This window comes from Microplitis mediator, chromosome 7, assembly GCF_029852145.1.
Source record: "Microplitis mediator isolate UGA2020A chromosome 7, iyMicMedi2.1, whole genome shotgun sequence".
NCBI lineage: Eukaryota > Metazoa > Arthropoda > Insecta > Hymenoptera > Braconidae > Microplitis > Microplitis mediator.
The window spans coordinates 7842742-7858657 of record NC_079975.1 but is presented as its reverse complement, the minus strand read 5'-3'; the positions used below and the strand labels follow the sequence as shown (position 1 = coordinate 7858657).

General features: G+C 28.3%; 2 protein-coding genes across 2 annotated transcripts; one reads left to right on the top strand and one right to left on the bottom strand.

Annotated features, from left to right (window-relative positions):
• Positions 1-313: 313 nt before the first annotated feature.
• On the bottom strand, positions 314-8152 carry LOC130670943 (NADH dehydrogenase [ubiquinone] 1 alpha subcomplex subunit 10, mitochondrial). Its single transcript, XM_057474585.1, has 4 exons — positions 7908-8152; positions 4902-5552; positions 2771-3175; positions 314-707 (listed from the first exon to the last, which is right to left on the bottom strand). The coding sequence occupies exons 1-4, from the start codon at positions 7986-7988 to the stop codon at positions 618-620; spliced, it is 1227 nt and encodes a 408-aa protein (XP_057330568.1). The 5' UTR covers positions 7989-8152; the 3' UTR covers positions 314-617.
• Positions 8153-12015: 3863 nt separating this feature from the next.
• LOC130672517 (protein Red) lies at positions 12016-15898 on the top strand. The gene is made up of 3 exons (XM_057477168.1): positions 12016-12270; positions 12431-12952; positions 14679-15898. The coding sequence occupies exons 2-3, from the start codon at positions 12473-12475 to the stop codon at positions 15756-15758; spliced, it is 1560 nt and encodes a 519-aa protein (XP_057333151.1). The 5' UTR covers positions 12016-12270; positions 12431-12472; the 3' UTR covers positions 15759-15898.
• The last annotated feature ends 18 nt before the right edge of the window (positions 15899-15916 follow it).

Genomic DNA, 15916 nt, shown 5'->3' with positions numbered 1-15916 from the left:
AAGTTAGTTGATAATTTTTAAAGTTAAAGTTAAATTAATTAATTTTAATATTAAAAACAGTTACTGGGTCATTTTTAACTACAGATCATATGATCGGACAATGTATGAGTTTTGAGCCAACAACACCGAACGGTGTGAAAGATAACACTCACACCGTGTTAAAAGTACACCTCTTGATCTTTCACACCGTCAATTTACACCAAGGAAACCGTGTAAAGTCCGCGGGGACCATTTTTACACCAAAAATTTTTTACAGCATGACTCCAAATTATTTTTTTTTTTTTATTACAGGTGACAATAAAAAAAAACCATGGAATTATTATACTTTTATATTTAATCCCAGTTAAATTGTTGAAGCCGTTTCACTGTTGAGTACATAAATTATTTGAATAAAAATTGAATTCAGTAAAACGGCTTTACTGATAATATGAATAATTGGTAATTTTACTAAAGGTAATAAATTCAATTAAAAAAAAATATACTTATTCTCTCGAAGGATTTAATGAATTTTACAATGATTTACTTCACAACTAAGTCTTAAAGACTAATTAATATCGAGAGAAAACTATATAAACAGCTTCGGTGATATCGCTTTGTATAAATCAATCTGTATTGGCTTATCTTAACTTATGTTCGCTTTTAGTTTTAAAAATAACTCCTTTATCCAATTTCGGGTCGAAGCCCGGTTCGTATTGAACACCTCCCATCTGAAAAAACAAATTGTATTTTGTTAACATGTGTTCACACTTTTTTCCCTCTCGCACCCAAGTGGGCGAAAGGTCTCTTTGTTGCACTAATACAGTAATCAGAAATTTTTCCTGAGTTTTTCTCTTAAACAAACGAATATTACCAAAAAATTAAAACGCATTTCGCTAGATTAGACAGGAGTGCATCAATATGCAGTCCGTAGTTTGTATTTAGAAATTTTGTTTCCGAGATAAGCTCAGCTGAAAATATCTGATAAAGGCATTCGAGGACAGTGTCCCCGGGTCAAAAAAATAACTTGATTTTGACTTTTCAGACTTATTTGACTTGCTTTTGACTTAATTAACTTGATTTTGACTGTTATAATTCTTTTGACTTGAATATGACTTTTTTAACTTAGAAGTTTAAGTCAAATTCAAGATAAACTGACTTTAATTTGACTTGGTTGGCGTAAATGGGTACTAAGTAAGACAACTAAGTCAAAACCAAATGTGTTTTCATATTTTAAGATACGAAAATTCATTCAGTTTTGACTTGTTTTTGACTAAGTTGTCTTACTTAATACCTATTTACGCCAACCAAGTCAAATTAAAGTCTTGTTGTCTTGGATTTGACTTAGTTGACTCAAATTTCTAAGTTAAAAAAGTCATATTCAAGTCAAAAGAATTATAGCAGTCAAAATAAAGTTAATGGAGTCAAAAGCAAGTCAGAAAAGTCAAAATCAAGTTATTTTTTTTGACCCGGATCCCCATTTTTTTTAAATATTCAATGACCTTCGGTTGTCATAACGGTACTAAAATTTTCCTAATCAATTAAAAAAAGACAATTTCATTGAATGTAGAATTGAAAAAAATTTCTTACAGTTGTTATCAATTAAGAGTTAAACGAGATTTGGTGAATAAATTTTAGCCTACAGAATTTGGATAATAAAACTGTCATAAAAATTTTACTGAAATTTATTTTCCAAATTTCGCTTAACTCCCAGTTGATATCAACTGCAAGTAATTTTTTTTTTAAATTAGCAGCTCTGCGAAATTGTCCTTTTTTAGGGTGGCCACAAAGAAATGATTTAAAAATTCTCTGATATTTCCCGGTAAAGTTTTTCACATTTTTCCCTGATTTAGAAATTTTGTTCGTATCATTTAGATATTTAAAGTTTTTATTATATTTTCATTTTTAATAATTAAATTTGATAATTAAATCATGCGAGAAACCAGAAAAAATAAATTAATATTGCCTACTTTTGATTATTCGAAGGTAAAAATGTATAAGTTAAAATATTTAATAAGAAATTTTATAATTTAAATAAATTCAAAATACACTGGTTACAAAAATTAAGGGATATTAAAAAAATTTCAAATTTTTTAGTAATTTTCAACAGTTTGTAACTCAAAGGAAAATGGTCGTACAATAAAAACAAAAAGTCAAACTGTAGCTTCAAGTGTCTAGTTTTCTGATCTGGGTCTTTAAATTTTAAAAGAAAGGAAGCAATCAAAAATCAATGATAATTATCGAAAAAAATTTATTGAAGCTCGAAGACCGTTTTTAAGACGAGCAAAAATTTGGTAAATTTCTTTTTCGATAGTTTTCTTAGGATTACTCCTGAACCTTGCATAATAAAAAAATTCAAAGACCAGATCAGAAAACTAGACACTTGAAGCTACAATTTGCCTTTTTTGTTTTTGTCGTATGACCATTTTCCTTCAAGTTACAATCTGTTGAATATCACTTTAAAATTTGAAATTTTTTTAATATCCCTAAATTTTTATAACTAGTGTATACTTAAAATTTTTTTAAATTTTGAACTGTTACAATTTAATTCCCGGATACTTTTCGAAATTCCCTGACATTTCCATGATATTTCCCGGTTGCATTAAATTCCCTGATAATTCCCGATATTCCTGGTTCGTGGCCACCCTGTTTTTTTAATTAATGCTTTAATTTTATTTTCATTAATTAATAAAATTTTAAAATGATTTTAAAAAGTGAGGAGGGGGGGGCAGTGTCTGAGAATGGCCTTAAACATTATCTGTTAACAGATGTAAAAAAAAAAAACAATACTAACATTTTCTTGTGTATCTTCTAATACTTTAACTTGTTTAGCACAATCCTGTCCTGATATAAGCATTTCCGGAATATCATAACGCATGACAAGTGTTGAATACATCAATTGTTCACCTTCATTGCAAAACAAATCTCTCGCTCCTCTTTGTTCATCCAAAGTTGAAAATTTCCAATCATCCATTTTTTCTGTATCTCTGTCGTAACCTTCGAATTTTAGATGTTCAATTTCGTCAACAATTGTGTCCATATCACCTTCATCAGTCCAATCATAGACTAATAAATTAGCATGCTTTGAAATCGATGGTAAATATCTACTCTTGTAATGTTTATCGAGGTCGCTTAAATATTTAGTAGTGAAAGCTTTAGATTTTTTTTCTTCTGGTGTTCCATTTCTTTGGATACGATCCTGCAATAATTATTTATAAATTATTATTATTTTATTAATTAACTTTAATTAATTAATTAATTAATTTAATTAACATTAACTAATTAATGTCTTATAGTTTATCCGTAATTTTCATCTCTAGAAAGATTTCTCAAGTACTCTGTTAATTACCGAATGATATATTCAGATCTATCCTTAGGTTTATTAGCCAATAATTTATCTACTATGCGTAGATTGACGCAGAGAAATTTTAATTATGATAGTTGTATCTCAAGTACGTCAACAAATAAATCAGTAAGACTAATGGGAACGTACTTAGCTTTAAATTAACCTGCGCTAATTTATCTCAATGGGAAATGGCAACATACTGTACAGAATTGCGTGCACTAAGACAGAACTTATCCCGCATGAGTAAAAAAAAAAGTATTTACTTTGGGAAAATGTTGGTGAAAATATATACTCTACCCTATCAAAAAAATCCATGGGGGATTGGATGGGAAACCATAGAAATCCATGTAGGAAAGTATGGATTTATGTAAGAATCCATAGGAATTAATGTAGAAGTGTATGGATTTATATAAGAATCCATGGGTATCTGGATTCCTATATGGAAAATTTACATAGGAAATTGTAGGATTCCCATGTAGGAACTTCATATAGGAAACTGTGGGTACCGAGATTCCCGTATAGGGACTAGAATATATATGGCTTTCTTTGTAGAAAATTCGAATAGGAATCTGGGTTTCTATATAAATAATTTCTATAGAATCCAGAGTACCTGGATTTTTATGTAGGAAAAGGAAACCGACACAGGAAGCTGTGGGTATCTAGATTCTCATGTAGAAACTTGTCATAAGAACTAGGGTATATGGATTTCTTTGTAGAAAATTCGAATAGGAATCTGCGTTTTCATGTAAGTAAGTAATTTCTATAGAATCCGAGGTATCTGGATTTCTATGTCTATCATCTATTGATACGCGTATATAAATAAAAGAACAGATTAATATTCTATTAGCCGCAATTGTTTTTTTTTCATCAATTTGTTTGTATCAATAACATGAGGCTTTTTGTTAATTTTTTCAATTCCTAATCTATACAAGATTCTCATATGGATTTTGACATGGTGCAGATTCCCATGGGGAATCATCGTAAAAATCCACATGGTAATCCACACTGGATTTGGCATGATGTTGATTCCCATGGAAAATCATCGTAAAAATCCACATGGAAATCCATATTAGATTCACACATAAAGTTTAACATGGTGCAGATTCCCATGGGAAATCATCGTAAAAATCCACATGGAAATCCATACTAGATTCCCATATAAAGTTTGATATGGTGCAGATTCCCATGGGAAATCATCGTAACAATCCACATGGGAATCCATACTAGATTCCCATATGGATTCGGCATGGTATGGATTCCCATAGGAACCCATGTGAGAATCTATATCGAAATCTATGCTGGATTTCTTTAGTAAACCATATGGGAATTTATCCGAAAACGCCATGTGGGAACCCACATAAGAATCTAGACTGAATTTCCATATGGGTTTTTTTAAAGGGTACTATCATGTCAACGGGTAATGAGACTAAACTCAAGCGACGGTTATAATTTTGCCATGATAAAGTTCCTTAATAAATCAATGACAAATATTTAAATCCAAGACATTCCCGCGGCCATTTTAATGGGACCTTATTGTCTGAGATAAAAAGTACCATTAGTTTTATATTTAAACCATTACCTTTATTGTTTGAATTTGAGCGTCCAAATATATAACTAAATGTGGCCTGAAAAGTTGATAGAGGCTGTTTGTTACAGCGCTGTTATAGTAAGTAAGACCACCTTTAGATATATATCCGCTATCAAACATTGCGTTTGCGAAAACGAAATCCGACCAGGGGCAACGTTGTATAATAACGCCTTGTCCAGTCGAGAATATATGTTGCAATGCAAAAATATACTGACGAAATCTCATCATATAATATCCATGTTGTATAGCTGCGCTGTTTCGGCCATTTGGATCTTTCAGAAAAGCATTCAAATCATAGTACTGAGCGTCGATTGGCAGCTTTTCATTAAGATTTCTGTAGTCATATCCATACGTGGTAACGAGAAATTCGTCCCAGTTGTATGGCGGCATATAGAACATTTCTAATTCATCAGCGAGCTGCCGTGAAAATTTATCTTTTCCAACTCCTGGCAGTCCATCGACAACAACAATTTTAGTATTTTCATCATATCTGTCTTCCATTGGGTCAAAAAATACATCCCAAAAAGTATATGGTTTGTTCCTGTAATCGAACGGTGGTGGACGAGGTGGTCTTCCTTGTCGCGCTATTTTCGAACTGATAAATGCGACTTGTGTTTTCGTCACATTTTTTTGTTGGCTTAACTGAAATAATTTATAATTAATATACAATAAACAGAAGCTCTGTTTTTTTTTATTAATTTTAAGATAAATTTGACATGGTGACCACAGATTTTAAAAACTGAAATTCCCTGGCTTTTCCAGGTATTCTAGTCAAGTAATTAAAAAATTCCCTGAGCATATGTAGTAATATTAAATCATTGGAAATATTTATTTAATTCAAAATAAAATGGTATAAGTCAGTTCAATAAATAATCAATCATTGTCGTTAAATGAAACTTTAATTTAGTATTTGTCAAAGTTCATAGATTTTTTTTATTTATTAAATGAATAATTTTTTATTTTTTATTTTAAATCTATGATTTTATATAACTTACTCTATAATAAAATATAAATAAATTTTTAATTTTCACTAGAATAAATTTCATAAATAAGAACGTTTTATAGAATATTAATAAAATATTAATCAAGTACGCGAATAATAAATATAGTGAAACTTATTAGTTCAATACTTATGTATACTTTAAATGTCTTTGGTTTTTTAACTTGTCAATATGCATGTTAATAACTTGAAGATCCTGACGATTGGTTTCTACTAAGACTTTTTTTTTCTAACAGCCTTTTTAATTCCAACTGCTTCATTTTTTCGCTATTGGAATCAATTTCTACTAATTTTTTTTCAAAATGGTATTAAAATCGCATTCGCGCTGCGCCACTTTTTGAACAGTTTTGACAGAAAAAAAATTTATCGGATTTTTTCAGTCAAAAAAAAAAAAAGAAAGTAAAAATATTTCCAGCTTTGTGACGAAATTCCCTGACTTTTCCCCGATTTTTCCAGTATATTTATAATTCCTGACATTTTCAGGTTTTTCAGAAATGTGGTCACCATGTTTGAATAATCTTTCAATACTTTAAAACTCTATTTGTTTTTTAATGCAAATTTATATTTATAATGTAAAGTTGTTTAATTTTATGCAAAAATTAATACATTAATTATTACTTTTTAAATTATAAACTAATCCGAGTCGAAATCTTCGGCATACTTTGAATCTAAATGAGCATTGAAAACCTACATTAGACTTTATAAGACATATTCAATGTAAAAGCTTGAAATGGACCTGCTTACTTACAGAGGCTTAAATTAGACCTCCATAGACATAAATCCTAAAACGAACGTAACTACTTAACAGAAGGAAGGACTTGCAAGGAATACTACAAAAAAATAAAATTGTTGAGTTCGCGTACTGGAGAATTAATGCAAGTGGTCCAGTCATCTCTCCAGTGGGCTGATGACACCCACAGACAGCCTGGGACTTACAGAGGAGCGATTTAAAAAATTCTAAAGCTAGTAAAAAAATACTGCAAGTGAACCAGCGATTTTATCAGTAGATTAATGACACCTAGGAGTGGAATAGGACCTAGAAGCAGCCTGGGACCAACAGAGTCGATTACAAAAATTCAGAGTTTCTTTGTTTCACGATATGTCTTTGTAAGTCTAATTCATGCCTCCATAAGTCTAAGTAAGTCCAGTTCAAGCCTTTGTAAGTCTCCCTTGTTAAAAGAAACGATTCGAAACGATTTGCAATGTTAAATATCCATAAGAAGGGCGATTTAAAAGTAATCAAAATATTCAAAAGCATTAAAAAGTGTTTAAAATTTTTTTTTCTAATCGTTTTATATCGTTTCTTTTAATAAGAGCTAAGTTGGTTTATTTCAAGCTTTCATAAACAATTATTATGTCCTAAAAAGTGTAATTTGGGTTTTCAATGCTCATTTATGTTAAAAGTATGCCGAAGATTTCGACTCGGGAAAATTTAATAAGTATAATAATTAAAAATAGCAATTAAGTGACTATGAAAAATATGTTCTATTAACTATAATAATTAAGTGATCAATAGAACGTATTATCCATAAATAATAATAACAGTTTAGTTAATGGATAGTATAAATTATTTTACATTTAATAAAGTAGTAGTAAATTTGTAAATTTTTATGAGTATGAATGTAGCAGACGAGACAATTTATAAATTTGAACAATAAAATTTAAAAAAATGCGCCTACTGATTTTTCATTAGTCTACAAACGCATTTTAAAATTTTTAATCTACTTAATGTTTATTTATTTATTGTAAAATTTGAAAGATTGACACTTGCCAGTTAAATTCACACTCATATTTTTTTTACAATTATTTTTAAAAAAAGTTGAAAAATAAAATAGTAATATATAGATATATCAACAAGTATGCGTAATAGACAACTATATTTTAGTATGAAATATTAAAGCTGTAATAAATAATATAAAATTAATGACAAGTTTATATATTAATTGTTATAAAATATATATTATACAATATAATAATAAAAAAAAACTGTCACTAACCTTACATAATCCACTAATAAGTCCAGAGGGAAATAATTTTGAGTGACCTATTCGGAGTGGTAATGTCATATTTATCAACATTATTTATCTGCTATCCTAATTATAATATTTAAATAAACATTATTTTTACAATAATATAAAATGCAAGTATTTATAACACTGGCTTAAAAATAAATAAATTTATCAGCTGTTTTTGAGGCTACCTTAACTCAAAACCGGAGTTAAGGCCTAGTTAGACTTTTCATTTTATTTTTTCTTATAAAGTTGTCTCAATATTTATTGGTTCAATACTAACTCCAGTGGTACCAATTACAAGAATGATACTAAAGTTAGCCGATGTCTAATAAGTTTTGAATTTTTTTAAAAACGATAAATTAAAAAAAAATATTTTTAAAATTTCACCTGTACCTTTTTTAAATTTTTTACATGTGCACATTTATTTATTTTTTTTTTTTGGAATTGATTTGTTGAAAAGAATCAGGAAATCGTTGATTGTCTAGTAACTTCGGGATCAATCAAATTTACCGCACAAATTCAAATTTACCGCGGAAGTAACAAGAATAATTAATAAATTATTGATAAAAATACAAATTTTCGAGTATATTTTTTAGTCTAATTAATATAATTATTGACACAAATAAATTTTAATAAAATTATTGGTAATTGTTTCGAAGTGGGGTCAACCACATTTTTGGCCATAAAAAATTGAAAAATTAATATTTTCGAATCGTTTTTTTTTTGAAATTGTTCTATTTCACGGCGGATTTATGAAAAAAAATATGTCGATTTTAAAAAATGAAAATAAAAATATTTTTTATACAATTAAAAGTTCAAAAAAATGTTATATCACTAGTTTTTCATTGAAATTTAATTAATATTTATGTTTTCGAAGAATGCAGTAATTTTTTTCAAAAAGTACATAAAAAAATGAATACACTGAAAAAAAAAAATTTTTCCATATCTTATTTTAAGAATTTTTTATTGATTTTTTAAAAATCTCAAAAAATTATAAATTTATGACAATAATAATTTAATATAAAAAAATTGTGAAATTAATATTTTTTTTCTTTTTTTTTCAAATGGTTCTATTTGGAGGCGGACTTATAAAAAAATGAATAAAGTAAATAAAAAAAGTCTTAATATTTTATTTTAATAATTTTTAATCGATCTTAAAAAATTTTAAAATGTAATTGATATATTTCTGTGGTCGAATATAACCAAGATTTAAAGTATGACAAACATCTTTATCAACCGTAGGTATAGTCGTTTCTAATCTTATCGACTGGCGTTAGTTGTATTATTTTGAATTTCAAATTTTTTACTTATATATTCTATATAAATATATATAAATCATAACGTCCTTTTGTTCATTCTTTAAATAAATAATTGTTAATTGCGAATCACAAGTCTTGTAGTGGACTTTTTGAAGAATCCGATTCATAATTATCTTTATAACAAAAAGATATATAAATTTAATATTCGTAAGTATATTATTTGAAATATATTGATATTTATCGAATAATTTATTTCTTTTCAAGAAAAGTTAATGTTTTATGTGTTTATATCATGTTATTTATAGTGTGTGTTATTGTGAGTTCATAATGACCTGCAAAGGTTGTTCCTTAAATTTACGTGAAGCACTCATAGAAGTTGGTGATCGTGATAGTGCTGTGAAGTTTTTAATGAATCATGATGCAATTAAAAATAAAATATACTGTGACACTTGTAATAAATTGTGCACTTTAAACGAGACTAAACTGATGTGGCAGTGTCGGCGACAAGTTTCATATTTAGAAAATAAAAAAAAAAAAACAAAAAAGTGTAATTTTAAAAAATCATTGAGCGATGGCTCATGGTTTTTTAATGCCCATTTAACTCCCGAACTTAGCTGTCAATTTATTGTTTTATATCTATTATTAAATCCTCCTCATCAAGAGTTCTTGATGAGAGAATTAAAAATCTCATCAAGAACTTACAGTGATTGGAGTGCATTTATTCGGGAAACATTGGAATATTGGGCAATAAAGAACACGGCTGTAAAAATAGGTGGACGAAATAAAACTGTTGAGATTGACGAAGCTAAGTTTGGGCGAAGAAAATATCATCGTGGACGAATTATTGATGGGCAATGGTTATTCGGAGGCATAGAAAGGGAAACCAAGACATTTTTTATTGAAGCTGTACCGGATAGAACAAGCAAAACGCTTTTGCAAATAATAAAAAAAAAAATACGTCCTGGTTCTATAATTATGTCTGATTGTTGGAAAGCCTATAATTGTCTCAATGATGAAGGTATAATTTTCATTCATTTCAATCATCATCTACACTGATAAAAAAATTGACTTTATTCAAGAGAAAAAAATTTTGAACCACGAATAGCATTTTGAAGAAAATGATTTTTTTGAATCAAGAGAAAAAAATTATTGAACCAAGAAGTTATTTTTAGTTCGAGATTTTCGCTCTTGAATTAAGTCAACTTTTTTATCAGTGTATATACTGAGGAAGCAATTTACTTACGTTAATTAAGACTTATGTCATACAAATAAATCTATTATTTAACAATTCTAAAAAAAAAAAAAAAAATATCAAATAATTTTCAAAACGTTTTGTTCAGGACATTGACAAATTTGTATTATAATTGCTTAATTGAAATAAATTATTTTAGGATTTAAACATCTCACCGTCAATCATTCGTATAATTTTGTTGATCCGGATAGCGGTGCCCACACTCAAAATATTGAGCGGACATGGCGTAATGCGAGAACGCACATCCCACATTATGGACGTAGAGAAGAAAATATGAGTGGATATTTAGCGGAGTTCATGTTTCGATCGAAAATAATTGATCATTGTGATCGTTTACACGTTTTTTTTGCGACATTAAATGAATATCACCAATATTTAATTGATTTTACGGTTTAAATGAGTGATTATATTTAGTAATTAATACATTATTTGTTTTGTATGATATTAAAAATGAATTCAAAAATATATTCAGAACTATTTATTGAATAATTTACAAATTCCTTTTTTTTTTTTTTTTTTTTTTTCACAAATTTTGTGCGTGTGCGATTATGAAAATATACCCATACAAAAACGTGTAAAAATTAGCGCTATTTTTTTCACAAATTTTGTGTGTGCACGATTATAAAAATATACCCCCACAAAAACGTGTGAAAATTAGCGCTATTTTTTCACAAATTTTGTGTGTGCACGATTATAAAAATATACCCACACAAAAATGTGTGAAAATTAGCGCTATTTTTTCACAAATTTTGTGTGTGTACGATTATTAAAATATACCCACACAAAAACGTGTAAAAATTAGCGCTATTTTTTTCACAAATTTTGTGTGTGCACGATTATAAAAATATACACCCACAAAAACGTGTGAAAATTAGCGCTATTTTTTCACAAATTTTGTGTGTGCACGATTATAAAAATATTTTTAATTTCAATTATTATTATTTTTTTTTTTTTTCGAAGTGAATTCTCAAATCCGCCGTGAAGTAAAACAATTTCAAAAAAAAAAAACATTCGAAAATATTGATTTTTCGATTTTTTATCATCGAAATTGTGATCGATCTTATTTTCGATTATTTAAAAAAAATTTTTTTTTTCTAAAATTCATAAAAAATTCTGTAATTGCCCTATCATAAAAAATTTTTTTTTCAAAATATTCAGTTTTTTATGTTTTTTAAGAAAAAAAATACTAGCAAGCTCAAAAAAATGTTGCCACAAAAATTTCGATGAATATGATGAAAAACATGAATTTTTTATACTTTAAAATCGGAAAAACTCATCGAAATCTAAAAAATTTCGAATTTATGATGGTGAATTCTTAAATCCGCCGTGAAATAGAACAATTTCAAAAAAAAAACGATTCGAAAATATTGATTTTTCGATTTTTTATGGCCAAAAATGTGGTTGACCCCACTTGTAAATAATTACCAAATTATTAAATCTCAATTTTGAAATTTCGCGCCAAGAAAGCGCTACTGCTTGGCGCTGTATTCAACGTTCAAATTATTGCAGTCAGTGTCTAACACGACAGTATCGCCATCTGTAGTCAACGTATTCTTTTTTATCACCATGGAATCATGCAGTAATTTAATTATCAGTAAGAACACAACTGTCCACAAGTGCGGTCGAGTATTGATACGTTTTAAAGTAAAGAACAATTTTACTTACGAATTTTTAAATAAATAATTTATTTAATACAAAAGATAAAACAATTGTTAAAAATACGTACAGATCTTTGATTAAATTATTAATCTCAACTACTATATATACATTCAATTGAATATATATACATATTTTGTACGTGGATATTCATTAACCTCAAATATTATATCTAATTAAGGTAAAGTATAAACAATTATTTAAAACAATTAATTTTTTAAATATTTATCCCACAATTAAATTTAATTTTAATCAGTTTAAAAATTAATTATTTAAATTTTTAAAAATTACCGCTTTTTTTTTCTTTGCAAAACAAATAAATATTTATTTATATTTTACAGATTTAGATAACTATTGAAGCATAGAAAATAAATAAACTCATCATGGATGATGACGGTAGTATGTCTGTTCGTCTAACGAACGATGACTTCAGAAAACTTTTGATGACACCACGAGCATCAGCTCCGTCAGCAACCCCTGCATCGGTACCTGGTACAGTAAGAGACGCAAGTGCAAAAACAGCTCAAACTCCATCAGTTAGTGGTGGTAGTCGTGCTGAATTACGTAGAAAGAAGAAAAGTTATTATGCAAAACTTAAAAAACAAGAGGAAGATAAAATGGCTGAGTTGGCGGAAAAATATCGGGATCGTGCTCGTGAAAGACGGGATGGTACAACTGATGAATTTCAACCTGAAGATCCGATAAATAATGCTAGTGCGTATCGTGCTGTTGCTCCGGATGTTAAATCTGGTATTGATGCTGCTGAAAGAAGGAGACTGATGATTCAACAGTCGAAGTTTTTGGGTGGTGACATGGAACACACCCATTTGGTAAAGGGATTGGATTACGCTCTACTCCAGAAGGTATGTAATTTATTGTCTATTTATCATATTTTTATGAGACCGTGTCAGAGAAACGAAATTTTTATTTCTTGTCCTGCCGTGTAAAAAAAATTTGTTCTAAAAACTAAACTTTTACTTGACATTTTTGGAACTTTAAAATAATTAGAAGAGGGAAAAATTTTGAACTAGTGTAGACTTTTCTTGCGGGATTTTATTTTATTTATTTATTATTTTATTTTGCATATTTTAATTAAAAAATTATTATGTAAGGATTTTATTTATTTAAAAAAAATTATAACAATTATCAAAATTTTCGATATTAAATTTTTGCAATTATATATATTACTCACCCAATAAATATATGCATCATTAATCAAATACATAAAATTTATAAAAAGGAAAAAGTAAAAAAAATTTCCTAAAAAATGATTTAAATAAATAAATTTATTGCTTTACTATTAAATGCTACTGAATTTTGTTTTTAAAATTTAAAAACAATTAAATGTATGATTTAAAAATAACTGTATATAAATATAATTATTTAAAAAAATTAATGTAGTAGAATGTTGAACTATGGACCGTATCTGATTAATGATTAAAGTTCTAATAATGAGGACAAACACCGAAAAGTTTTGTAGTAGCAACAATGGCTGTGATAAAGGATAACCCGTGTAAAAAAAATTCGTTAAAAAAATCTTCCAAAAACCTTCCTGACAGTGAACTTACAAAATTTAGACAATTCTGAACTTTTAGTTGAACATTTTTGGAACTTTAAAATAATTTCAAGTGTGAAAAGTTTTCAATTAGTGTGGACTTTTCTTGCGGGATTTTTTTTTTCTTTTTTGAAATTTTTTAAGCAAAATTCATTTGAATTGACAATTTTGTGAGTTTATAATAAGTTCATAATTAGTTCCAATCACTCATTCTTTGAACTATTTTTGATCAAATCAACAAGTTTAAAAAACTGACTTCCAAAAAGTTTTAATAAAAGTAAAAAAATGTTCATAAATATTTTCAAATCCTTCATTTTTTTGCCTCACCTGAATAATTCTGGTAAGAGTCGAAAATGTTGATAATTCCTATTTAATTTCTTTGTTTATTTTTTGTTCTTCAAACCCTAAAAATTGTTGAATCAGATTACTTTTTTCAAAAAATAAAAAAAAAAAATCCCGCAAGAATGGTCTACACTAGTTGAAAATTTTTCACACTTGTAATTATTCTAGTGTTCCAAAAATGTTCAACTAAAAGTTCAGAATTGTCTAAATTTTGTAAGTTCACTGTCATGAACATCTTTGAATTTTTTCTACACAAATTTTCCCGTTTAAAATACATAGGAAATTTTTTTTTTCTGAATTTTAGATTTCATGATTTTATAGGAAATTAAATTCTCTACAAAAAAGGTCTTTAGTGTCATTTCTTCAAAGTTGATAGAAAAAAGTTTGAGCTCTAAAATTTAAAAAATTAGAATTCTTGTACAAAAAATTTTTTTTTCTTTTCATTTTTGTTTCTAGAATTTGCGAATTGTAGACTTATAGAGTTTATACAATAAGCTTGCATGGCAATTTTCAATTACAATTAAATTTTCCAAAAACCAAAGAAAAAAAACAAACAAGAGCTCGAAAATAACGGGAAGTTTCGGCGTTGGCCCGCAGGGTCAGGCGGTTTTCAAATTCTTTTTCTGACACAGTCTAATTTTTATACCATTATTTATTTATTCATTTATTTATTTATTTATTTATTTATTTAGGTACGAAGTGAAATAGAAACAAAGGAAACAGAGCAAGAGCAAGAAATGGAAAAACTAGTCAAGCCTAAAGAAAAAGTGAAAGAAAAAAAAGAAGTAGAAAAGAAATCAGATGAAATGCAGTTCAAAACAAAAGTTGGCCGTAATATTCACAAAATAATAACAACAATGAAGTCTAAAACCGTTGAAAGAAATGAATTATTTACCCCAGGTCGTATGGCCTATGTTATTGAACTAGAGGATGAAAATGCAGAAGTTGATATACCTACGACACTAATAAGAAGTAAAGCCGATGTTCCAACAGTCGATGCAACTCCAACATTAACAACAAATGATATCGTCATCAATAAACTTGCCCAGATTCTCTCATACTTACGTCAAGGAAGCAGACATGGGAAGAAAGGAAAAAGAAATAAAGACGGACGTTCAAAGGGTGAGGAAATCGGTGAGACTGAAATTCAAAATCGTGCACCACAAGACGACAGTATTTATGGTGACATCGGTGATTATGTACCAAGTGGATCTAAGAAAGACAGTTCGTCATCCAGTAAAGACAAGAGAAAAGGCTCATACTTCAATAAACCAATTGATTCAAATGAAATAATTGATGATAAAGCAAACGCACCCCAATTGCCCAGTATATTAGCACGAGTTGCTGAAGCAGGTGCATCAGCACCTAAAAAAATTGGAATCCATAATAAATTTGCTGCTGAACCTGAAGGATATGCTGAGTGTTATCCTGGTCTGGATGAAATGCAAGATGCGATTGATGATTCCGATGATGAGGTTGACTACACTAAGATGGATTTGGGCAATAAAAAAGGTCCGATTGGACGCTGGGACTTCGATACACCTGAAGAATACAGCGAGTATATGAATAATAAAGAAGCTCTGCCGAAAGCTGCGTTCCAGTATGGAGTTAAAATGGCTGACGGACGTAGAACGCGGAAATATAATAAAGAAAAAAATGAAAAAGCTGAGTTGGATCGTGAATGGCAGAAAATTCAAAATATTATGAACAAACGTAAACCGGCGAGTGGTAGTGCTGATGGGGCACCAGAATTTAAAGTTCCAAGATATTAAATAATAATAATTAGTATTATTAGCATTTATTTATAGATAATATACCAATCTTGTATACTATAAGACTTGATATTTTGTTTTGTGTAAAAAAGATTTGTTGTATTTAATTTTTAAAAAATTAAATAAAATTATTATTAATGCGTGTACTTGAAATTTTT

Excerpts from the sequence above, each read along its gene's own strand:
- LOC130670943 (XM_057474585.1), bottom strand. The coding sequence starts at position 7,988 with ATGTTGATAAATATGACATTACCACTCCGAATAGGTCACTCAAAATTA. Across the intron at positions 5,553-7,907 it reads TTATTAGTGGATTATGTAAG|TTAAGCCAACAAAAAAATGT; the intron begins GTTAGTGACAGT and ends AAATTATTTCAG. Across the intron at positions 708-2,770 it reads TAGAAGATACACAAGAAAAT|ATGGGAGGTGTTCAATACGA; the intron begins GTTAGTATTGTT and ends TTGTTTTTTCAG.
- LOC130672517 (XM_057477168.1), top strand. The coding sequence starts at position 12,473 with ATGGATGATGACGGTAGTATGTCTGTTCGTCTAACGAACGATGACTTC. Across the intron at positions 12,953-14,678 it reads ATTACGCTCTACTCCAGAAG|GTACGAAGTGAAATAGAAAC; the intron begins GTATGTAATTTA and ends TTATTTATTTAG.